At 38.4% G+C, this 26,753-nt stretch overlaps 1 protein-coding gene across 1 annotated transcript in view; it reads right to left on the bottom strand.

The window, feature by feature from the left end:
* The window catches only part of LOC132142488 (ankyrin repeat domain-containing protein 10-like), a 40,042-nt gene extending 21,102 nt beyond the window's left edge, over positions 1 to 18,940 (bottom strand). Inside the window, exons 1-2 of the mRNA XM_059552393.1 lie at positions 18,556 to 18,940; positions 15,830 to 15,982 (exon numbers count right to left, since the gene is read on the bottom strand). Coding sequence (XP_059408376.1) covers positions 15,830 to 15,982; positions 18,556 to 18,753 — 351 coding nt within the window. The 5' untranslated portion in view covers positions 18,754 to 18,940. The remainder of the gene's footprint in view (positions 1 to 15,829; positions 15,983 to 18,555) is intronic.
* Between the last annotated feature and the right edge of the window lie 7,813 nt (positions 18,941 to 26,753).

Here is a 26,753-nt window from a genome sequence, read left to right as displayed (position 1 = left end):
TGTGTGTAACAGAGCTATTGTGAAAACAAGCGCCGTGTCTGTAAACTGTCACAGTCGTACATTTTAGAGTTGTACTCTAAAAAACACACAAAATCGCGTATCTGTAAACTGTCGTGGCCGTAGATTTTGGAATCCAACTCTGACAAAAAACTGAATTACGTACAATAGTTTTAAATTACGCACGAGTATATTAAAATTACACACAAATGTTTTGAATTACGTACGATTACTTTTGACAGTGATTTTATTCCATATTTACACTAAAAATGCTTTTAACAACCATCAGCATGTGTGAATCTACAGTGGGGAAAATATTTATTTGATCCCCTTGCTGACTTTGTAAGTACATGGCCCTATTAATTTGCTCCTCAATGCGACGGAGTCATCTTGTACGCTTATCAGAAAAACAGCCCCAATCCATATAATGTTTCCACCTCCATGCTTGACTGTAGGAATGGGGTCATAGTCAGCATTTCTCTCCCTCCAAACACAGCGAGTCAAGTTAATGCCAAAGAGCTCAATTTTGGTCTCATCTGTCACAGCACGTTGTCCCAAGCCTTCTCTGAATCATTTTGATGTTCTCTGGCAAACTTTTAACAGGCCTGTACATGTGTCTTCTTGAGCAGCGGGACCTCGGGTCCAATTTCAGTCTATTGCGACGTAGTATAAATGTTTTGCTTGGTGACTGCCTTAAGATCATTAGCAAGTTCAAGTTGAACTTTATTGTCATTCTGCTACATGTGTGGACATACAGTGGAACAAAATGTCATGCCTCACAGGACCACGGTGCTACATAAATACAGACATACAACAATTTAGCAAAACAGTATAAACCTATACACAACTGAACTACTGACAGATTTTGACTATAAATATACTATATATATATATATATATATATATATATATATATATATATATATATATATATATATTTATATTTATATATATTTATATATTAGGGGAGTAACAATTCACTCGTTTTCTCGATGCATCGATTACAAACCCTGACGATGCATATGCATTGATCTTGAAACATGATTTTTGAATCATGAATCGCCGATCTCGGACAGTAATCGATTCATATAGCGATTCTAATAAATTTCAAAATATATACACATTAAGTTACTACAAGCACAAATTAATGGAGACATTGAACAGTGTTCGTGAATCGTGCCTCTTATCTGTCCTTCACGCACTCCACTGTTTACCGCCTGAGACTGTCACAGGATTGGGCTCGCACTCCGTTTGTCTCTGACGCAGCTGACGTGCGATCTATAGGATTTGTGGCCAGTAATACTAAAGTGAAGTAGCTTTACTTTTCTGTAGTTTGTCAATGGCTCTCAGCATCTTACCGACAGCGTTACCTGAGCAGTCGAAAAATGTATTTATTCCATGGACGGAGCAGAAATGTAAGTGTCTAAATCATATGCACAGTTTCATTGAATGATAAATATGTTTAAACAATGCGGATGAACCGAATGTACGAAGGAAACTGTTAAAATAATCACAGCATTAATGACGACCTTGAAATAAGAGCACAAGGTTTATCTGAAAATCAGATGCATGAAAATAGCGTTTGTAGCTTTAGCAAACAGACATCTGGTGCATTTTCTTTCAGCATTATCATTCGCTGATGGAGAGGAAAAGTTAAATAGTCACTTTTATTTATATAGCGCTTTAAAGCTTTAAGCTAGCCTACTATAGCATTTTATTTTGTGAAAATGAGATAAAGAAGTTTTCACACACAAAATGAGAAGTGATCTCACTCTCATAGACGTGCCAGCCTTTATCTCCAGCTAAACTGAATAAAAGCAATGATTGATTATTGTCCAGTAGTGTATTTGATTTCTTACAGCTAATTAAAAGTAATAAAAAAATAAGAAAATTCCTTGTAAAAATAAATAAAAATAAAAATTTGAATAATTATGAAAATACATAGGCTACATACATAAAATTATTGTATTTGATATTTCTGTCACTTCTGAAATGATGGCTATGCCCCTGGTGCGACAAAATGTTAGCCTATACATACTCTTTAAGCTCTTTTTTTAAATCTTGCATTACATAATTTTTTACTATGCCATTTCGCATCATTAAACTAGCATTTAACAATGGACAAAAGCTTTTTTTTTTTTTTTCTTGCCTATGGTTCTCTAACCATAAAGGCTGCTGTAATTTGCCCCCTGACTAAGCATTTAAAGATTTTAGGGGAAACATTCGAATAATCCTGTGAATGCACTTAAAAATGCAGAATCAAATCGTTGTAATCGAATCGAATCTAATTTAATTGTGAATCGAATTGAATCATTCTAAATTTGCAAAAATCGTTCTTGAATCGAATCGAAAACCTATGAATCTTGAATCGAATCGCATCGCTGCCTTCCTAAAGATTCACAGCCCTAATATATATATTTATATATTTACCTATACACAAGCTAAAAAAAATAGACTATACGAATGCTTCACATAATATACCTATACACAATTAATCTACTGACAGATTTTTAATAAATATATAGACTATATATATAGGAATGCTTCACATAGTACTGTACATGTGCAAAGTGAAACATCATAAGTCAAGCAGCTGGCTGGGGAACAGTGCAAGATGATTTGTATTACATGAGCAAGTAAACACACATATTACTTTTGTAGGATTATGTACATACAGTAGTGTGTGTGAAAAGTGTCTGGTGCGCATAGAGGAGAATTGCAAAAAAATTAATTTAATTGCACAAAAAAACAATGTTTCAGACAGTTTTTCTGTGATGTGAAAAGGTTGGGAGGTGTTTTGGGCGGGGGGGGAGGAGGTGAGATGGTTCATGTTTCAGGAAGTAGGGGGTTTGTGTGGGGTTTCAAAGGAGGGCGGGGGGATTTGAGTTCAAGGCTCTCACAGCCTGAGGGAAAAAGCCATTGAGCAGTCTGGTGGAGCAGGCTCTGATGCTCCGGTACCATCTTCCTGATGATAGGAGCTGGAAGAGACTCTGGGAGGGATGGGTGGGGTCCTTCACGATACGCTTTGCTTTGCTGGAGCATCATGTGAGGAAAATGTCTAGGATGGAGGGGAGAGGGGCACTGATGATCTTTGCAGCTGTGTTCACTGTCCACTGGAAGGTCTTGGGAGTCTGCTGCACTACAGTTCCCGTACCAGACAGTGATGCAGCTGGTCAGCACACTCTCTAATAGGGCTGCACGATGTGTCGTTTAAGCATCGATATCGCGATGTACGAATCCGCGATGTAGGCTGTCGTAGTTGATCCGTTATTCATTACCTGTACGGGCCAGCTGCTCCCCGGCCCTTGACAAATGTGATTTGCGGATTAATTGCACAGCTTAACCATCATAGAGGGAAGGTTTTGACAGGACAGAGAGAGAGAAAGTGCGCGCGAGAGAGTGAGGGAGGGAGGGAGAGAGAGAGAGAGAGAGAGAGAGAGAGAGCAAGAGCGAGCGAGCCCCGGCCACACGCTCACCATCTTCAAACAACACGAGCGCTGTCTTGCTCTCTCTCCCTGGCGCATATTAATCAATTGACAGAATGGTGTCGATGTTCAAATCATTTAAAATGAGAATGTAAGTGTGCTCACCCCATTTTTGTTTGTAAGAAAAAATTTGATTAGAATTCATATCGCAATATATATCGCAGAAAAATAAATCGTGCAGCCCTACTCTCTATGGTTTCTCTGTAGAATGTGGTGAGGACGGGTGTAGGGAGACTTGATCTTTTCAGCCAGCAGAGGAAAGAGTAGGTGCTGTTGTGCCTTTCTGGACAGTGACATGGTGTTGGTGGTCCAGGTGAGATCCTCTGTGATGTGCACCCCCAGGTTTTTTGATGCTGCTGACTCTCTCCAGTGGGGGGTGGTCAACATAGTTTCTCCTGAAGTCCATCACATCCTCCTTTGTCTTCCACATTGAGGGACAGGTTGTTAATGCCACACCTGATGAGACTTACCACCATTGTGTCATCCACAAACTAAATGATGTGGTTGGAGCTGAACTTGGCAGTGCAGTCATGGGTCAGCAGCGTGAAGAGCAGTGGGCTGAGCACAGCCTTGTGGAACACCTGTGCTCAGTGTGGTAGTGCCCGAGGTGTTGTTGCTGACACAGACTGACTGAGGTCTTCCAGTTAGAAAGTCCAGAATCCAATTACAGAGGGAACTGTTAAGGCCCAGCAGGTTTAGTTTATTGATGAGCTGTAGAGCTATTATTGTGTTGAATGCTAAACTGAAGTTGATGAACAACATTCTAGCATAGGAGTCTTTATTCTCTACATGGGTAAGAGCCAGGTGGAGGATGGAGAAGACTGCATTATGTAGAGAAGTTTAGACGGTATGCAAATAGGACCCTCAAAAATGGCCTTGCATGGGTTAATCCTAGATAGGGTCTTTCTTACATCGGCTGGAGACAGACAGTGCATCTGGTCATTGGGAGGTATGGGCAGTTTTTGTGCAGGTGTGTCATTCTGCATGTCAAACCATGAATAAAAGTGGTTGACTGCATCCGGGAGGGAAGTGTCATTATCACAGGCCTGTGGTGGGGGCTTGTAGTCAGTGATGGTCTGAATGGCTTGCCACAGACTCCGTGTGTCTCAGCTGTCTGTGAAGTGATTGTAGAATTTTATTTTGATTATATGACCATTTTGCATTTTTGATGCCACTGGACAGATTGGATCTTGCTTTTTTGAGGGCTGCTTCATCTCCTGATCTGAATGCTTCATCTCTGGTCTTTAGCAGCCCACGACCATCTGCTGTCATCCACTGCTTTTGGTTTGCATGTGTGGTGACAGTCTTTTATATAATTTTATTTTGAAAAAGTTGTGTCTGCTTAATTGTGCTCCTTCCTGCAAAAAAATTATCTGTATGAAGAATTGCAGGATCCTGTATGACGTTTTCGGGCCCCACCATATCACAGAAACTGCACTTGTTAAAATTACAAATGACTTGCTTCTTGAGTCAGATCAAGGCTACATCTCATTGCTAGTTTTACTTGATCTTAGTGCTGCGTTTGACACCATAGATCATGACATACTCATAAATTGATTACAAAACTATACAGGTATTCAAGGGCCGGCTCTAAGATGGTTTAGATCCTACCTGTCCGATAGCTACCATTTTGTTTTGTTTTTAATGGGGAGTCATCTTATTTATCACCAGTAAAATATGGAGTGCCACAAGGATCTGTCCTAGGTCCTCTGCTATTTTCAATATACATGTTGCCCCTTGGTAATATTATTAGAAAATACGCAATTAGTTTCCACTGTTATGCTGATGATACTCAACTATACAGAGTTCTTACCAGGTCAAGACTATTAGTCATACTAGTCATACTACCCAAATTTTACAGTCTCTGCACTGGCTACCTATTAAGTTCTGTATCAGTTACAAATTATTATAGAGCTGAAACAACGAATCGATTTAATCGATTAAAATCGATTATGAAAATAGTTGTCAACTAATTTAGTCATCGATTCGTTGCTAAATAACTTTTATTTGCCGTAAGCGGCTCATTTCGTGCATATTTCAAATCTGCGGTGACCAAAGTGTGGCAGTAATGAGCCAGCGGAGGTTTTACTCAGCCAGTACAACAGGAGAAGTAGCGAATAGCCAATAGCTGGCCTCGTTTTATGTCATGTGCTTCCCGAACAGCGTCTCTGCAGCATTCAGCGTGATGTGGGAGTAGTTTACTTTGAGCCTTCAAAAAACAAGAGTAACCTGTAAACTCTGCACTACTGAACTGTTTAAGGGGACGTTCACACATCGCGTCTTTTGCGCGCTCAAGTTCGTTATTTCCAACACCGCACCGCATCGAGTTAAAACATTTCAACTTTTCAGAATGCCGCAAGCGCACCGCGGGTCATGTGACAAGAACTAACCAATCAGCTTCATCCTTTCCCGTAACAACGTTAAAAGCTCAGTCAAGATGAAAGGAACAGCTGATCATAGTTGTATATGGATTTCCATTTTGAAATAAATTTAGTAGCAGAGCTACAAATCCATTTATCCTTTGCTGAAATTTCCGCGTCTTCAAGGAGAGAGCACGTCATGGTTGCTTAGCAAAGGCAGACGCCTCAGGGGCGCTTCTGCCCGAGCGCTTTGGAAAGAAGGAGAAAGCGGTGCGCCTAGCGTTTTCCACGCGTTTTTTTTTTTATTTGTGAACGGCCCCTAAGACTTTCATTTGTGCAGAATCTCCAGTACAATGTTGTTTGCAAATGTTTAGTCGTAAAAGATGATAACATTGCTTTTTAACAGTTAACATTTAAAGCTTTACAAACATGTTCTGTGATCAGTTTGTCGTTTACCAGTTCATAATTCAGTCGTGCAGCCTAATTATGACTGAATGAGAGAGGTAAATGTTTAAAGATATTTGAAATGCACTTTTTTCTAAGTATTCACTGCTCTTTTTCACACAGCAGGTTTTTTGTGTGTGTCCGATTTTTTTTTTTTCTGGACAACCTTCTGATGGATTTTACTTTCAATTGTGAGTTCCATTCAGGTTTCATGCCATTGGCACTTTTTTCGAAGGATTGTTTACAATTTCACAGCAAAAGCTATAAAGCTGTTTCCAAGTAAATAATAAAATACAATGCACTGCAATTTTATTCTGTTTTATCCTTATTCTTCGTGAAAATATGTTCTGAAAGATTCCTTAATAAGCTTTGTTCGGGATGTTAAACTACTTTAGGAGCTCCAAGGACTGCCATGGTGAAAACATTATTTGGAATCTACTTGTGAAATTTGCTAGAGTATGGGTCAGTGTTCTGATTGCAGAAGAGTTCGACAAAGGATTACTAACAATAAAACAACTCCAGGTATATTTTTGATGAGGATATGACAGTGCAAAATGGTTAAAATCTCTTAAAAATCTATGCTGAAGGATAAAGACCATTTATTAATAATTTACTTGGGGAAAAAATGGAAAAAACTAAAATATAAGTACATAAACCGATTAATCGTAAAAATAATCGACAGATTAATCGATTATCAAAATAATCGTTAGTTGCAGCCCTAAATTATTAGTTAACCTATAAGGCCCTAAATGGTTTAGCTCCTGCATACCTATCTAGCCTTATACCACGCTACAACCCATCATGCTCCCTAAGGTCACAAAATGCTGGACTTTTGGTAGTTACTAGGATAGCAAAGTCCACTAAAGGAGGTAGAGCTTTTTTGCATTTGCTCTCAAACTCTGGAATAGCCTTCATGTTAATGTTCGGGGTTCAGACACACTCTCTCTGTTTAAATCTAGATTAAAAACATCTCTTTTGCCAAGCATTAAAATAATGCACCTCATAATTTGTGACTGCAGTTGTATCTGATCAAATGCGCATTATTATCCTTTAGCTTGGGTTAAACTAATTCATTTTTCTTGGTTGGAACAGCAGCTACGCTAATTATGTCTCTATTTGTTTTTCTGTTTTGCCGTAACTAGGATATACACAAGCTCCAGTCTGGATCCAGAATACCTGAGAAAAGATGATGCCAACCCCTCAGAGGACCTCAGATGATGCTAACCCTGAAACAACATACAGAACTAACAAATATTACTACATGTGTGATTGCATCATATAATAATTGCCGTTAATAATGTTCATCATCTGGTTGACTAAGTTTTGTATTCATTTTTCTGAAAATTCCTGTCATATGCACATTTGGGGAAGTCGTGGAATAGTGGTTAGAGAGTTTGACTCCTAATCCTAGGGTTGTGGGTTCGAATCTCGGGCTGGCAATACCACGACTTAGGTGCCCTTGAGCAAGGCACCGAACCCCCAACTGCTCCCCGGGCACCGCAGCATAAAATGGCTGCCCACTGCTCCGGGTGTGTGTTCACGCTGTGTGTGTGCACTTTGGATGGGTTAAATGCAGAGCATGTCACTTTCATAAACTGACAGTCACCACTGATAAGCTACTACTAAATACTGTAGAAACTTATTCTGTAAAGTTGCTTTCCAATTATTTGTATCGTAAAAAGCGCTATACAAATAAACTTGAATTGGTGACTGTCACTTCATCAATCCACTTTTTGATACAAGCACTCTCAGTTTCAGTGTACTCCTGCAGGTCTGTGAGGTTGTAGTAGGTGGCTGCCTCTTTAAACATGTTCCAATCTGTGCACTGAAAGCAAGCTCCTCCCATATAGTCCTGGGCTGACCCTCACCTTTCTCATTATCATCCTTACCCCATTAGGCAAAATCTTGGATGGAGCTCCAGACCGAGGCTGATTGATGGTTGTTTTGTATTTCTTCTGTTTCCTTTTAATTGCACCAACAGTTCTCTCCTTTTCACCAAGCTTCTTGCTGATGGTCTTGTATGCCATTCAAGCCTTGTGCAGATCTACAATCTTGTCTTTGACATCCTTTGACAGCTCTTTGGTCTTGCCCATGGTTGTGGGAGAGGTTGGAATGGAAGATACAGATTGAGTGGACAGGTGTCTTATACACCTAACGCACCGACATTCGGAGTAACTTCTTAAAGTGTCAGGACTAATCTGTGTTCCACATAACCAATCTGTGGGAGCCAGAATTCTTGCTGGTTGGTAGGGGATCAAATACTTATTTCCTTCACTGAAATGCATATCAATTTCTAACCTTTATATAATGTTTTTTTTTTACTGGATTTTTTGGTTGATATTCTGTCTCTATCCCTTAAAATAAACTTACCATACAAATTACATTCCCTTCATTTATTTGTAAGTGGGCAAACTTATCAAATCAGCAGCTGTATAAAGGCTATTTCTGCATCTTTAGGGAATCTAAACAAACACTCTACACAAGTGAATCATATCCACGACATTGAACTCTTCACCCTAACACAACAGCTCCCCCTAAAGAGTGTAAACTAAAGCACAGAGGATAATTTGCCATTAAATAACCCAAATAATGCCACAAAAATAGGTCAAACCATACAATTACTGCAGAAGCAATAATACAACAGGGACATCTCTCGCTCACTTCCTCTCAAACCAAAGCAATAATACAGGGATAATACACAATCTCCCTTCCTGACATTAAACATTCAAGACAGACCTTATCCAACAGTTTAGAAAAGGCACATTCTGAGAGGTTTCAGGAAACTACACTAACCTTTTCCACTGGTGGCAGTTGCGCTACTAACTTTTTCAGTTACTGGCGCAAGACATGATTTGGTCGCACATATTATTTATAGTCACTCTGGATAATAATGAACAATAATGAAACCGTATTGCATACAGATGTGCTTTTTATTTTACTTGCCATCTTTTAAACCACATGCCTTCTTGTTTTATTTCTTACAGTACACACAGTGCATTGCTGCGTCTTGGTACCTTAACCCAGGGCCATAGCTGGGGTTAGAGGGGCCCTGGTGCAGGTTGTACAGTGGGCCCTGTCTGAAATTGTTTAATTTGTACTGTATGTTCATTCTATTTATTTATTCTATTTACACAATGTTGAGGGGTTTTTTTTAAGTTTTTTTTTTGTTAATTTAAAATAGCACTGCATAGTCTTCACTGTAAAATAAAATACAGAGTCAAACCAAAATGTATTCAGACACCTTCAACATTTCTCACATTATCACAGTTTATTTGCTATAGTTTAGAAATTGGTAATAAAATATGACAAGAACTCAGAGTTAAACTGTGTGAGAACAAATTCCTCTTGATAATGTCAGATAACTATGATAGAAAGATATGTAATGGAATCAAACAAAACTTCAGACATCTGTCAGTATGACAATATTTACACAACTATCAATACTTTGTTGAACAGTTACCAAGCAAGCAATGCTTAATTTTGTTCAGTCTGTGGTGTGAAAAGGTTGTATTAGCAATTAAAGAAAGAAACACTTCAAAACATGTTTTTTTTTTTTTTTTTTTTTTTTTATCAATTTCACTGGTATATTTTCACTTTGGGTATAATATTTCACAGATCACTACTGTACTCACTTACATAAATGAACTAGTGTTCTGCACCCACTAGTAAAACAATATAATCAATTATATCAGATTTTTGGATTGACTGTGGATTAATTCTTGTTAAAACTACAAAGTAATTCAGTCAAGAGCAGTGATTGATTTACTTTCATTTTCATACATTAAAGACACTGACAGCAGAGCTAGTAAATTAGGCGCGGCCACTTTAAGAGACAATGCATCCATTATAATGATACACATCCGATTTCTTTCACAAATCTTTACTTTCACTTAAGACATAACACACTTTCCAAGACGGGTATTTTGACATATTTTGTATGTATTTGTTGTCGGTACAAAAGCAAGAAGACTTTGACACGCGTGTGCGCCCTGAACACCAGAACACCGCAGTGCTGAATTGAGTTCATTCGCTTTTCACTCTGTTTTTTCTGCTTGTTTAAATTGTGATTTGTATTTGTTCATTCAGGTGCAGGAGGACGTGAACGTCCTGAAGGAGAGCTCGGTACCGCCTCTTGTGTTTGAATGCTTTAAACTCTTTTCAATGTTTCAATTGGCAAGCCAACTTGATGTGTTGAATGCTCGGAGCACGTTATAAAACGTATTCTTAAAATACACATTTCTATTTTAATAAATGCTTATATTAAATCATAGCATAACACATAAGTAGGTACAAAAATAATCAGTGATACATTTGCGACCCCATAAAAATTAGGGTCGCAATGGCATTTCAAAAGGTCGCAGTGTAGTTCCCTGGGTTTGGACAATCTTGCTTTGCTGGTGACGGCATCTCTATCAGGCATAAGTAAAATAAATGTAACAAAATGGGGGTATATTCCAAAAAAAATTCTTAATTTACTCCTGAGCACATAAGAGTAGAACCCATTCAGTCTGCACATATTCAATATTAATTCATTAAGGAGTATTTATATACATGTACCCTATATATACCGTGTGTGTGTGTGTGTATATATATATATATATATATATATATATATATATAAACTGTAAAAAGCATTATAAGAGTTAGTTTCGGCCTTCAAACACGATCGGTCAGCAAGAGAACTGATGACAGTTTGATGACTTTTCATTCTGTTACTTAACCTGTCTGCTTGTCTTCATCTGTTATTAAGTCGTAAATATCCCTTTGGGCTAAATCACAGACTACAGTGGTCAACCCTCAAGGACAAACATCAACATTCAGGGCTCATATATTAATTAACCGACTCAAGAAGAACACGGTAGCATATCCTATGGTGAAATAAAAGGCTTTTCATTTCAGCTCATTATTAAGGGAGTATGCTCCTTCAAAAGCCCATGCAAAAATTCAGAGTCACAAGGCTGTTATACATATATCTCATCTCAAAATCTCAAAAATAATACAATCTCAACCCACTGACCTTATAAAGCCTACTCTATCGTATTTGATGCACAAATACCTCTAAATAACCAAAATGATCAAAACTTTGCTGAAAAACCTGTTGAACTCAATCTACTAAATGCTTTGTCATCTGATTGATAGCTTATTATTTTTTTAGCAAATGGAAGGCCTGTTAGTATTATTCTATAAGCGTCCCCCTTAAGGCAGTGGGGTCATGTGTCTTTCTGCTGTGAAATCATTACTGACTTTTATAAAGTAAACATGAAAAAAACTTTGATATTGTTGTTAATATTTTAAGATGAACTCTTACTAGACACAAGCAACTTTTTTTCCACAAATATTTTTTCAAATTGTTCATCCATCAGGCTTTTGAGGAGAGTTTATTACATCCGTTAAAGGCAGGGTAAGTAAAAAATGTATAAACAACTTTCTTCCAAATTTGTTTAAACTTTCTATATATATCAATGCATAATTAAAATGTAAGTACTCTGATAAAAAAAGTAAAATTCAAGTGACTCTAGACCGTTTAATCTGTATTAAACACAGCTCATTATTTCCATTCGGGACGAAACATAGGATTGGCTTAGGCGACTGTCACTCTCGCAACCATGGCAACCACCCTTTTGCCACACATGACCTGCCCACTTGCGCGCGCACGTTTGATTTGAGGAATTCAAGAGGCACGGATCCTAGGAATACCAAAACAATGGCAGAGAAACAGCAAGCAAAATTCACAGTACCGGCCTATGCAGTTAGTGAAGGCAAACCAGGCAAAAAAAGGAAGACAGTAACAGTACAAGAAAAGGCAATGAACAAAAAGTCTTTGGATAAACAAAAAAATAAAACGCGAGTTAATATCGGCGTGGCTTTCCAGCGATGGCGAGAACTGAGGGAACTCAAGGGGCTGAAAAGTGACTCCTTGATGGCTTTATTTCTGCTGGACAGGTAAATCTTTCTTTTTGTATTTTGATCATACATATTTCTTTGTTTATTTTTTCATGAAGCATGTGTCATTAGCACACGTAGCTGCGTAATATAGCTAACATAACATTACTTAGCGAGCCGTAGTAGAGGCTTTGAAGGGAGGGGGTGGAGTTAATGGAAATAATGAGCCGTCTTTAAAACAGTCGTGAGAGGTCTACAGACACTCGATTTTTATACTTTCTTTTTCAGAGTACTTACATTTTAATTATGTATTGATATATAAATAACGTTTAAACAAATTTGGAAAAAAAGTTTTTTTATACATTTTTTACCTACCCTGCCTTTAAGGATTTTTCTGATCTGTCAATCATGATTGTACTGCATTATATGATTTGAAACTAAACAGCATTGATCTTAAAAGTAAGCATTAAATATCTTGAGAAATATTGGAGATAGTGTCAACTGATATTTATAATATTTATGCAAGTAGTCTGCTATACTCTTATGAAGATTTCATGCACATCTAATCAGTAAAGCTGCTTCCATGATTACTGCTAAATCGCCATCACCTGCTTATAATTGGAGTGGCATTTAATAGACAGAGCCATAGATCGCTCACAAGCTACGCAATATTGCGTTCATTATCCCAGATGAATCCCCTTCGATAATGAACGCGATATTGCGTAGCTTGTCAGCAATCTACGGCTCTATCTATTAAATGCTGCTCCATTTAAAAGCAGGTGATGGCGATTTAGCGGTAATCACGGAACCAGATTTACTGACTAGATGCGCATGATCATATCGTTAGATATATCGCCCAGCCCTATATACAGGTGCATCTCAAATTACAATGTTGTGGAAAAGTTCATTTATTTCAGTAATTCAACTCAAATTGTGAAACTCGTGTATTAAATAAATTCAATGCACACAGACTGAAGTAGTTTAATAAGTCTTTGGTTCTTTTAATTGTGATGATTTTGGCTCACATTTAACAAAAACCCACCAATTCACTACCTCAACAAATTAGAATATGGTGACATGCTAAGCAAATCAACTCAAAACGCCTGCAAAGGTTTCCTGAGCCTTCAAAATGGTCTCTAGGTTTGGTTAACTAGGCTACACAATCATGGGGAAGACTGCTGATCTGACAGTTGTCCAGAAGCGAATCATTGACATCCTTCACAAGGAGGGTAAGCCACAAACGTTCATTGCCAAAGAAGCTGGCTGTTCACAGAGTGCTGTATCTAAGCATGTCAACAGAAAGTTGAGTGGAAGGAAAAAGTGTGGAAGAAAAAGAAGCGCAACCAACCGAGAGAACCGCAGCCTTATGAGGATTGTAAAGCAAAATCGATTCAAGAATTTAAGTGATCTTCACAAGGAATGGACTGAGGCTGGTCTCAAGGCATCAAGAGCCACCACACACAGGCGTGTCAAGGAATTTGCTGAACCACAGACAATGTCGGAGGCGTCTTACCTGGGCTAAGAAAAAGAAAAAATTGAGTGTTGCCTAGTGGTCAAAAGTCCTCTTTTCAGATGAGAGCAGGTTTTGTATTTCATTTGGAAACCAATGTCCTAGAGTATGGAGGAAGGGTGGAGAATCTTATAGCCTTTTAATTGCACCAACAGTTCTCTCCTTTTCACCAAGCTTCTTGCTGATGGTCTTGTATGCCATTCAAGCCTTGTGCAGATCTACAATCTTGTCTTTGACATCCTTTGACAGCTCTTTGGTCTTGCCCATGGTTGTGGGAGAGGTTGGAATGGAAGATACAGATTGAGTGGACAGGTGTCTTATACATCTAACGCACTGACATTCGGAGTAACTTCTTAAAGTGTCAGGACTAATCTGTGTTCCACATAACCAATCTGTGGGAGCCAGAATTCTTGCTGGTTGGTAGGTGATCAAATACTTATTTCCTTCACTGAAATGCATATCAATTTCTAACCTTTATATAATGTTTATTTTTACTGGATTTTTTGGTTGATATTCTGTCTCTATCCCTTAAAATAAACTTACCATAAAAATTACATTCCCTTCATTTATTTGTAAGTGGGCAAACTTATCAAATCAGCAGCTGTATAAAGGCTATTTCTGCATCTTTAGGGAATCTAAACAAACACTCTACACAAGTGAATCATATCCACGATATTGAACTCTTCACCCTAACACAACAGCTCCCCCTAAAGGGTGTAAACTAAAGCACAGAGGATAATTTGCCATTAAATAACCCAAATAATGCCACAAAAATAGGTCAAACCATACAATTACTGCAGAAGCAATAATACAACAGGGACATCTCTCGCTCACTTCCTCTCAAACCAAAGCAATAATACAGAGATAATACACAATCTCCCTTCCTGACATTAAACATTCAAGACAGACCTTATCCAACAGTTTAGAAAAGGCACATTCAGAGAGGTTTAAGGGAACTACACTAACCTTTTCCACTGGTGGCAGTTGCGCTACTAACTTTTTCAGTTACTGGCGCAACACATGATTTGGTCGCACAGATTATTTATAGTCACTCTGGATAATAATGAACAATAATGAAACCGTATTGCATACAGATGTGCTTTTTATTTTACTTGCCATCTTTTAAACCACATGCCTTCTTGTTTTATTTCTTACAGTCCACACAGTGCATTGCTGCGTCTTGGTACCTTAACCCAGGGCCATAGCTGGGGTTAGAGGGGCCCTGGTGCAGGTTGTACAGTGGGCCCTGTCTGAAATTGTTTAATTTGTACTGTATGTTCATTCTATTTATTTATTCTATTTACACAATGTTGAGGGGTTTTTTTTTAGTTTTTTTTTTTAAGTTGCTTGAAGTCCAGTGTTAAGTTTCCACAGTCTGTGATGATTTGGGGTGCAATGTCATCTGCTGATGTTGGTCCATTGTGTTTTATGAAAACCAAAGTCATTGCACCCGTTTACCAAGAAATCTTGGAGCACTTCATGCTTCTGTTTGCTGACCAGATTTTTGAAGATGCTGATTTCATTTTCCAGCAGGATTTGGCACCTGCCCACACTGCCAAAAGCTCCAAAAGTTGGTTAAATGACCATGGTGTTGGTGTGCTTGACTGGCCAGCAAACTCATCAGACCTGAACCCCATAGAGAATCTATGGGATATTGTCAAGAGGAAAATGAGAAACAAGAGACCAAAAAATGCAGATGAGCTGAAGGCCACTGTCAAAGAAACCTGGACTTCCATACCACTACAGCAGTGCCACAAACTAATCACCTCCATGCCACGCCGAATTGAGGCAGTAATTAAAGCAAAAGGAGCCCCCACTAAGTACTGAGTACATGTACAGTAAATGAACATATTTTTCAGAAGGCCAACAATTTACTAAAAATGTTTTTATTGGTCTTATGAAGTGTTCTAATTGGTTGAGAGTGAATTGGTGGGTTTTTGTTAAATGTGAGACAAAATCATCACAATTTAAAGAACCAAAGACTTAAACTACTTCAGTCTGTGTGCATTTTATTTATTACACAAGTTTCACAATTTGAGATTAATTACTGAAATAAATGAACTTTTCTACAACATTCTAATTTATTGAGAAGCACCTGTATATGACATCACAAATCCTATAAGATTATCAATTACTGTACGTGTACCCACCTGTCTGTTTATTTCAGCCCCTGTGTGTAAAAGCCACAGGAGGCATTCTGGATGTCCTCCAAATGCAGCAATGTGAGCCGGGGTCTGGGCAAACCGTGTGGTCAGTGCATTTACTTCACAACCCACCTGCACGAGCCTTGTTACACACTCCAGCTGTTTTGTGACAGAGAGAAAAATAAAACCAACAAATTAGTGACATGACTTTCCACCAGTGCCTGGTTTTTCCCCCTACATAAATGTGAAATCATGCTCAAAACACAAACCATCAATAATTCCAGAACAATTTAAGAGATAAGGATTGATTACTTCAGCTCAAGCTGTTGTTTATAGCAGCACATTTAACATTGGTGAAATCAAATAGTTTTAGACAGACTGCCAATCTCTCTGACTGGCTATTAAAGGCTCATGTTTCCTGCTCTGCTGTCAGGGACCAGCAGCTGTGTTGCATTTAATATTGAGAAACATGCAGCAACTCGTTACCCTGTTCTCTGGCTCTCTTATCCCTTCCTGACATTAAACAGACTTTGGAAAAATAGACCAAATTCTCAAACACTTTCACAAAAAGTCCTTTCACCTTTGTTTGGCTGTTTGAAATTTCCTCATGGCCAAAACATATCAGTAAAAATTGCACAATCAGCAGATGTTAAGAGCAGAAAGACAGGATGTGCTCGTTGTATGCGTGTATGATGAACATGGGGTTTATTTAGAATAAAACGCAGAAATATACTAAACTGGAGTAATTTGAACCAATGACAAATGTGTTCCAAGTGTGGAAAACACCACATTTCACAGGACCAGTTCTTTGCTCAGAGTGTTTCTCTGTAAACTTCCATTAGGAATAATGCTAAAAATAGATACGTTACTGAAGCTTTTCCATTTTTCCATAATGAATGCCAGCATTGAGACATAATGAGGTAATCCGTTTTAAACAACATCAATAGTAACCATTCACACAAGACAAAAAAAATATTTTTTCATCACTGAATGGCCACAAAAGTACAAACCGATTTCAACAAAACAGTCAATAATCTCAACATTATGTAACATTACACAATTTAAACAATATGGCAATAAAATGTGTACAATTTAACAAGCATTAAAGGCTGTCAACAGTGTGTCAAAACTTCCAAACACATCCACTTTAGGGACAATGTTAAGCACTGTATAAAGGTCCAAGCTTATGTAGTTTTCACAAAGTTTTTGTCTGATTTACCATAAAAACGTTTCGTCAGCTTAACAATCGATAAGTTTTAAAGAACTGTACAATACATTGGACACACCATTCGGGGACTGTTTTACAGCGGGAGCACGCTTGGCTTGGATTGATCGCTTCTATCAGTGGTTCCCAATCCTGATCCTGGAGAACTCCCAACACTGCATGTTTTTGGTGTCTCTCTTATCTGACACACACATCTGAGTTCTTGGAGTCTTCACTAATGAGCTGATGAGTTGAATCAGGCGTGTTTGAATAGGGTAAAGTGTGCAGCGTTGGGGGTTCTCCAAACCAGGACCAGGATGGGAACCTCTATCTTATATATTATGACAGCCCTTGTGTTCGCAACAGAATAGAAGCACAAAAATGGAAGATCATCGCTCATCCACCTGGATTTTTTCTTTTACTTGTTCACACATACAAGTTGTTTGTATGTTCTTGAATGAGCAATAATTATAATGTATGCACAGGACTTTTCCACATTTAATTGGGCGGACGAGCCGTCAATATGTTCTTGAATGAGCAATAATTATAATGTATCCACAGGACTTTTCCACATTTGATTGGGCGGACCAGCCGTCAATCTGAGTGGACAGGTTTGTCACTGGGACACGTTGTGGGCTACTTCAGTGCCTCAAAGGATCGTTTACATTCCTGTCAAAAATAATATTGTGCTACACTTACTAAGGTCTATATACAGCAATACAACAACAAACAACATTTTTAACGAGAGGAAGATTTGAATTTTCAATTCGCGGTTTTGGCGTGTGGTGTTTTACTGGTCTTCGACCAGCCAATGACTGAATCGGTGGGCTGGCGCCTGAGATGGTCCTTACTGCAGAATACAAGATCCGGATCCAACTCCTCCCACCTGATCCCTAAACCTACCCGTCTCCACCCCCTAGATGTGGATCCAACCACGCCTCTTGGATCTTGTGTTCTGCAGTCAGGGGTTACTGGTACTGGGGCTTCGCTGGCTGAGGTCCAAGCAAGTTGATTCTTCCAAGTAATGCGATCCAGACTCAAAGCAGCAATCAGAAACATCTATACTCGGCTTAATTTCTTTTTAATCAAGCTTAACTTTGCGAGGTATATCCGTTACTACATACATCAACAGTGCAGAAGAGACGACGTGTGTGCCACTGACGCTGTAGTCTGCCTCATCTCAGACAGAAATCCCAATGCTTTCAGTTCAAACAAGTATTAAGTGATTAATCTCTACTCGTACACGGTCTGTCAGTTTGCACTCAGTCCCTGCGAATGATATGACCTGTTTTCTGCCGATAGTCTTATCGCGCAAGCGATATGGTAACCCATTTCATATTGATGTGATATTTGAGTTGTCTTTATATATGCACATGCTGTAAGTTCGGTTTTTGATGACAGCACGCCTGACTAATAATGTTAAACGCTCGTTACTCCCCAAACCAGTGCACATACACGCCCCTATCTCCGGAAGAGAAAGAACGGAAGAATAAAACCTAAATCTATGCAATCAGTGTACTTCTATTACCTTCCCGAAGTGTGCTGCCCAATGAATGGGGGTCCAACCGTAAAACGAGTCCTCGGCAGCCAGCTCCGCCTGGTTAGAGGAGCGCTGGAGCAGCGAGCAAAGCGCGCCAACGTCTCCATCCCTGCAAGCGCGATGAAGCGGGTAACGTATGTTCAGCACCTCGTCGTTGGAGAAACCGGGCTCCATTCCTACAGACATGGTCAAACAGCTCGGCTACGTCGTGGAAAACTCGAGTTATTTGGCTTATGAACGCCCCAGGGTGAGCAAGGCGGTGCACTCAGATAACACCTACCAAGAACACACACAAAGAAGGCAATGAGACTGAATACTGCAAATGAAGTGAGCGGCGCGCGCTTACTCACTCGAAGTGTAACTTGAGTGGTTCTTTGGAAATCCCGGACTGGAGTACTTATGGGGCTGGGGAGCAAATTTAGCTCAGACAACGTAATGACGTACGGAAAACCCGCCATGGATTTTAGGAACTCTACAAGAACTATTAGACCAATCCGTGTTTTAAATCACATACTGTATATGAATGAATGTATTTCAACGAGTCTTTTATAAATCTATCTATCTATCTATATATCTATCTATCTATCTATCTATCTATCTTTTTACTATGCCTTCGCCCAGTACGGATCATTTCTTGTAGAATTTATTTCAGGACGAATTCTGGAAGAGATGATTTTAGTCTATCAAGAAGCTGATATTTATTTTTCCTTTTTAAATTGTATTATTGTGCTTACTGTGGATTTGTGGATTCTGTGTCATCTGCAGGAAAGGTAACGTTACCTTTTTCGCCGAGATTAAGTTTTTTTTCTTGAGAAGCTTAAGTTGATGAAAGAGTTTGTGAAAGTGTTTAGCAAGCTAATAAGTTAATTAATTATTTGTTTGATATTTCTTTACTCCTGTAAATACAAAGAGAATTTCCAAATAGCTGTTGTCAAAAACGCATTTTAATAAAGTATGATCAATACAAACGCAAGCGCCAGAATTACCACACGAGGTCACTGTTCAACTGTTAAGTTTTGCACGTTCAATTATATAAAATTATATAAAATTCCATTTCAGAAGTTTGGTATAGTTATAAGCTGCGTCCGAAATCGCATACTGCGTACTGTGTACTACATTTGAATTTGAACGTACTACTCGACCGTTAGAAAAGTACGTTCTATATAGTATGAATGTGGGTAGTATCAGAGAATGTCTAATAGGAAGAGAAATGGCACTCTCTGCTTACTTCCGGGTTCTGGATTGGTTGCAGTAACACGTCTCTATCCATGCGGGGGCGCTCGCGAGCGAGTGCAGAATGAATGGAGGTCTATGGCGAAATACCCCTCAAAACCCACTTTTCTCAGGATATCATTTTTTGTCTAGTAATTTAAATGTTGTATTCGAAAGGGGGGGCTAAGATAATACACTCAGCTGAAAATTGCATTTTTAAGTTCACTTATCTGCTCTAAAAAAGCGTTCAAAAATGTGATGACGTCACATATTTTCACACTGCCAGAGGGTCTGCTTTACGGCAATTTCTGACTTCCGCTTCATGGCTTACTCGTGGCATCGATGATAACACCAGCTGCTACTTGAGGTAAGGCTCTCTCGGTTAATACACGAGTTACAAAGAGTTTTAGTTAGTTAATGTAAAAAGGAAAATGCGCGAATATTTTACATATGTATATTACTTACAATGGTAATGGCAGCGACTTTGATTTCTTCGGCTGGCTGTCGAAGAAATCATATTTTCTTCGACAGCCAGCCAACAGTTAGCTATCTGTTATGTAGCCTAACGTTAGCCAATTTATGGCGGCAATGGTGAAGGTAAAATAACCTTATATATTAACATCATTAATTTACGGATGTTGCCGTATTGATTTTTCTCTAGACAAAGATATACCTACTGAGCTCACAGCTAAAATACATGGATGCATTAATTGAAGTTTGATTTTTTTATCTCAGGAAGTTCTCGTTCTCCTGGTTTCCTGCACCGAGTTGTCGTCGCCAGGGGTTTGAATGTTCAGTATTGTTGTAATATAGTATCCTATCATTTTTCATGTTTGTTCATTTACTAATTTACTATTGGTTGTGTTCTTGTTGTTAGACCCCTCGTTTTTACAGTTCTGTTGGTGTGAAGTTTACTGTAGATGTAGTATAAGATGCTCTTTATATAGATTTTAATCTTCTGGTCTTTATCTTAATGTTTTGATGCCTTTTATTTGTATTTCCTAAACTGTGAATAAACTAGCCTGTTGCAATGTTTTGTGTAATTACTGTTTCAATGTGATTATCTGTCTGTCTATTAGGAGGTCATGTAGCCTAGACCATGTTCCTCATTTAACAAATTTGTAGCTTATAATGTGTTGCAGGGCTGATGGTTAATTCAAATTCAATTTCAACGGCTAACAACAAATTATGTTGACAAATTTAACTAATGGATACATACATAACATTTATAACATCAACATAGCTGAACATGAATTCCTCAATTACCTACTTGATTATCTGTTTTGTTTGGTAGAGTAATATTTAGTAGTAATATTATTTACGTACTTTTGTATATGTTATGCATTCTAATTGTATCAACATCTTTTCATTGGTAATGAGAGGCTATCTGACCTACTGCTGCACTCCATTGAGCGAGATATTCCAAATAATTGTGAGAAAGTCATTAAAAAATATAAAAACACAACAGACAGACGGGTACTGCTTTAAATACAGGTGATTTATTTAAAAGAAAATCGATGTTTTTTGTGCCCTTTTTGGTTCTTCCGCCCCTGCCCCGGAAGTCTGTGCAGACCACTGATACAGTCTAAGCAGATGCTGAAGTTGTTAAATCGTAAACAAACTATCTGTATGGAACAATTGGTTAAGGTACGTTAAGTGTTCGACACCCAACCACTTGGAAGCGCCAAAGAAAGTCTAATAGAGAGGCTCTGGCAGCGCGGACTCCTATTGGACATTCTCTGGTCATGCGCGATTTTACCCGCGCTCCAGTTTTTGCCAACATTCCCATACCATAACCTTACCATGTATATAAACACACTGAACACAAGAATAGAAAAAACACTCAAATTACATTTATTCCCATGTACTTTTTACAATACATTTATAATGATATGAAAATAAAATTGCCCGCAGCAAAATATAAATACAGTACACAAAAATTAACTTCGACAGAAAGTCCTCCTTAAGATAATGTCAGACATTCCAGAGCCCGTCTACATTAGACATTCTCAGACGGGCTCGAGCTCTTTCTTCTGATTCTGCTTTAGCTTCAGGTGCCATCAAGCGGGGTCTGTGGTCGTAATCAGTCGCAAGTCCGTCACTGACCAATCAGCATTCATTAGCAGAATGCTAGCTTGTTCCGGCCAACAACGGCCCCACCTGTAAGAAATCGAAACGACATAAGTACTGGTTCATTCAACTTTCGACCTATAACCTATGTTGAACTTGCAAAGCCTATAATAAAATCTGAGAATTCTCAACGGCAATCGGGTGAAAGAGACACATTTAGCCGTATAGCCCCATTGACTCCCATTCAGTCTGCACTCGCTCGCGATCACCCCTAGTGGAATTCTAATGGAACTGCAACCAAAATCAATACAATGGGGCTGAATAGGGAGTGCCAAGGCTCTCCGTAGACGGGCTCTGGTAGTATGAATGGAATTCGGACGTACTACATCCGCCATGTTGACATTGTCACGTGACATATGTCGTCACAACAGCGCGTAAATTTAAAGAGCCCAATCTACTGAGCGAACATGATATAAAATCGGTGATATTTTTCGTTATTCTTACCGCTTTCGTCTGCGTTTTTACGTCGTTTGAATTAACAATTCACATCATGCCTTCGTTGACAGCTTGTAAATCCTTAAATATAAATAAATATAAATTTAGCTTTTAATTTTTTACCTCAGAATAACAGCAGCTACATCTGTGAACAGAATGACAGCCTGATTTTATGTAAGGATATTTATTGTAATAAATAAATACAAATAAAATTACACAAAAGGAACATAAATTAATTAATAAACTTGAAAGAATGCTTAGACAAATACACACACACACACACACACATATATACACATAAATACATTATAGAAATATACACAGAAACACACACACACACATATATACACACATCACAATATATACATAAATACATACATAATATATGCATTATAGACAATATACACACACACATATATATATATATATATATAGATATAGATATATCAGCAAAAATGTGTAACCTATTGAAATTGTATTCTAAAAAACAAAAACTACATATTAACAGACTGCGAACAGCATCATACAGGCTGCTGTCAATGGCCTTCGACATCCAAGAGCTGCATAACATTGTGCACAGAATGAGCAGGTCAGTCATGGGGATTTTGAAGAGGCTGATTGCCTTCTCCACCACAGATGACAGGCAGTGGAAGCAGCTTTTCTTCTGGTAGCTGGCACAATAGATGGCTGTCACATACAAATTGAACCTCCAGCAAGTGAAGCCCAATGTTATTTCAACAGGAAGCGGTTTCATTCTGTTCAGTTGCAGGTCACCACCAGGGGAAGTACCTTGATATGTTTGTTGAGTGTCCCGGGTCTGTGTATAATGCCAGGTTGCTGAAGAACAGCCCTATTTACACTGGAGGCCTGTATCCACCTGCAGAAAAAAACACATCCTGGGAGATGGTGTGTGTGTCCTTGTTTGAGTGTTCATCTGCCTCATCACTCCATACAGAGAGCCTGAACAGAATCCTGCACAGGTTTGATTCAACACCAATGATGCTCGTGCACAGAACATTGTTGAGAGAGCCTTCAGGATGATGGAGACAAGCTGTGCTCCATCTTCTTCTTCTTCAAGGCCCTGGAAGTGAGTCCTGTCTTTGTGCCAGATGTTGTTGCATGCTGTGCAGTGCTCCACAACCTCCGTCTTCTGAATGAGGACATTGCGGATCCACAAATTGTAGAGGATCATGACGATGATACACTGGAACCTCAAAACACAGAAGCCAGCACAGGAGAGCATGTGTGGGACAATCTGAGCACAGCTGTGTCACACCAGACGACCGTGTGCAGCTCTTCAAGAGCAGGATTACCTGTAGGACAGTTGAACAGGTTAAGACTCTGCAAATCAGTTCACGTTCTCATAGTGCTATTGTTTAAGCTTCTGTAAGTTATGAAGGTAATTTTAAGACTGTCAAATCGAGATATTCATATATTAGTTATTTAAGAAATATACATATATATATATATATATATATATATATACTATAAAATCACATAAATATGTATAAATACATATGTAAATAGTTAAATTTAAACGTGTGTGTATTTATATATAGACATAAATATATTACACTCATAACTGGGAATTAATATTACAGTTATTTGAAAATCTAGCAACATATCACATAACATATCATACCAACATATTTACAAGTTTAATTTTACCAATGTATTACTGTATCCCTGGGGTAAATTTTAGATTTCCACTGTTTTTCACTCATTTTTGATACCCAAATTTAAAGTCCTCATCTTGTACACATACAGTTACTGAACTGAAGCTGTTAGTTTAGTTAAGTTTATTTTCCTGACATTATTATAGAAACGTCTTAAGAAATTCCCTTTTGGTGTTGCTTTAAGCTCTGTTATACTACTTTATGAAAATGTTAATGTGGTTTTGTCTGAAGCTTTGTGCTCTTATCCATGTAGAAATGAAAAATAAATAAATAAATAGAGAGAATAATTTTAGATGTGACTTGGTGTATGGGTATTTCTCTAAAGTGTGGCACCCATTCTCAAGACAACATTCTTCAGATGTTAAGATGTTGCTTGTTTAAAAAACAACTGGAAACTGCTGCAAAATCAGTGTGCACACAACTGCTACAAAAGTTATTTGCTATTAAGCACTTTGCAACTGACAAAATAGCAACTGGAAATACCTGGAAATTCATATTATAATAAAAAAACAGCATAAATCAGTGATGATCCTAACATAAATACATGTAAAGAGTGTGTGTAGTTAAGATTAAATTTAATTTATATACTTACTGAATTATGCTTTCCAGTGAGTAGGGTTTCATCAGTCTCTGTAACATCAGAACAGGATTTACACATTACTGATGATTTATGATCAAACTGAGGCACCTATTAAGTTAAGTTATCCAACAATTTTTTATCAACACTAGTAAAATGTAAATTAACTCATTTAATGTTTTTAACTTTATCTCATTAAATTACTTAACGAGCCGTCTGTAGAAAGCACCCTTAACAAGTTGAGGCACAGCCTCTGATCGATAATGATTATTAAACATATTTTTAAACTCAATTTACAAAATAGTCTCATCAGTTTACAATGTGTAAAACTTTAACAAGTCAGTCGTTTACTTGGATTATGTTAAACAAGTAACATTACACTTTAACCACAATGAACAGCGTTTATCCATAAGGTACTTACACTACAAAACAGCGGCGTCACGTTATTTTCCGTTATTTTCGAATATGAGTATGACGAGTCCTCTCCCGTGGCCTCATGGGATAGAGTAGTGTCCATCCTATGCATACTACGGAATTCGGGAGGAAGTAGTAGGCCATCCGGGTACATTTCGCCTACTGTTTTTCGAATACTAAGAATTCGGACATACTACTTGCTTTGCATACTGTTTTTCGCCTACTATATAGTATGGAAGTATGCGATTTCGGACGCGACCATAGTTAAACTATAACGTTTGTCCTCCTCTAACAGTAAACAAAAACGGTCCTGTGTGTTTAAAGGATGTAGGATCAGACTGCCATACATGCCAACCCTCCCTAATTTTCCGGGAGACTCCCGAATTTCAAAGCCCCTCCCGAAAATCTCCCGGACCGACCTTTCTCCCGAATTTCTCCCGATTTCCACCCGGACAACAATATTGCTACACCATCCGTCACTGGGCGCCGTTTTAGACCAAACGCTTGCGCTCCCATGGCGTCTGTCGTTGCTATGCAACCAAACTGCGCTCTCCATGATGACGACGAAGAAGTATCAGCAAAGGATTAATTGATTTCTAGCCTCACCTCGGCTCGCATTAGCTTTACTACTAGATATATTTCTGGAGATGAGAAGGAAAAACCCGCCTGGAAAAAGTAGCGCACCACGTTGCTTCCATTATGATCGTGCTCACCGCGGCCGCACGCCTACGGTTGAAATAACGACCTGAGCGCGAAAAAGATGCGATATGTGAACGGCCCCTAGAAGCAGACGTCTGAAATGAAAGGCAAGAACAGCTATTTATTTAGCTTTAGACTGTTACATGAAAATTTAAAAAATGAAATGTCATAATTATAATGTTTTGAGAGTTTACTTATGTAATTGTTGCATTAGGCTATGAATTAATAAATGTTTATTGATAAGATCTAGCTATTTCATATCTCTTCATTTACAGTAGCTAACAAATTAGGGTCTAACCTCCTGAGGAGAGGCCTTAAGGAATTGAATTTGTCAAATAAATGAATTACATTTTTCTTTGCGTTTGTGTATGTGATGTTATATATGGCGACACATCGTTTGTGTATGTGATATATATGACGACACACAACCCCCCCCCCCCCCCCGTTTTAGACCAAATGCTTGCGCTCCCATGGCGTCTGTCGTTGCTATGCAACCAAACTGCGCTCTCCATGATGACGACGAAGAAGTATCAGCAAAGGATTAATTGATTTCTAGCCTCACCTCGGCTCGCATTAGCTTTACTACTAGATATATTTCTGGAGATGAGAAGGAAAAACCCGCCTGGAAAAAGTAGCGCACCACGTTGCTTCCATTATGAGCGTGCTCACCGCGGCCGTGCGCCTACGGTTGAAATAACGACCTGAGCGCGAAAAAGATGCGATATGTGAACGGCCCCTAGAAGCAGACGTCTGAAATGAAAGGCAAGAACAGCTATTTATTTAGCTTTAGACTGTTACATGAAAATTTAAAAAATGAAATGTCATAATTATAATGTTTTGAGAGTTTACTTATGTAATTGTTGCATTAGGCTATGAATTAATAAATGTTTATTGATAAGATCTAGCTATTTCATATCTCTTCATTTACAGTAGCTAACAAATTAGGGTCTAACCTCCTGAGGAGAGGCCTTAAGGAATTGAATTTGTCAAATAAATGAATTACATTTTTCTTTGCGTTTGTGTATGTGATATTATATATGGCG

Source organism: Carassius carassius, chromosome 6 (assembly GCF_963082965.1).
Source record: "Carassius carassius chromosome 6, fCarCar2.1, whole genome shotgun sequence".
Taxonomy (NCBI): Eukaryota; Metazoa; Chordata; class Actinopteri; order Cypriniformes; family Cyprinidae; genus Carassius; species Carassius carassius.
Note: the sequence above shows the minus strand (reverse complement) of the source record. Positions and strands in the feature narration are given on the sequence as shown.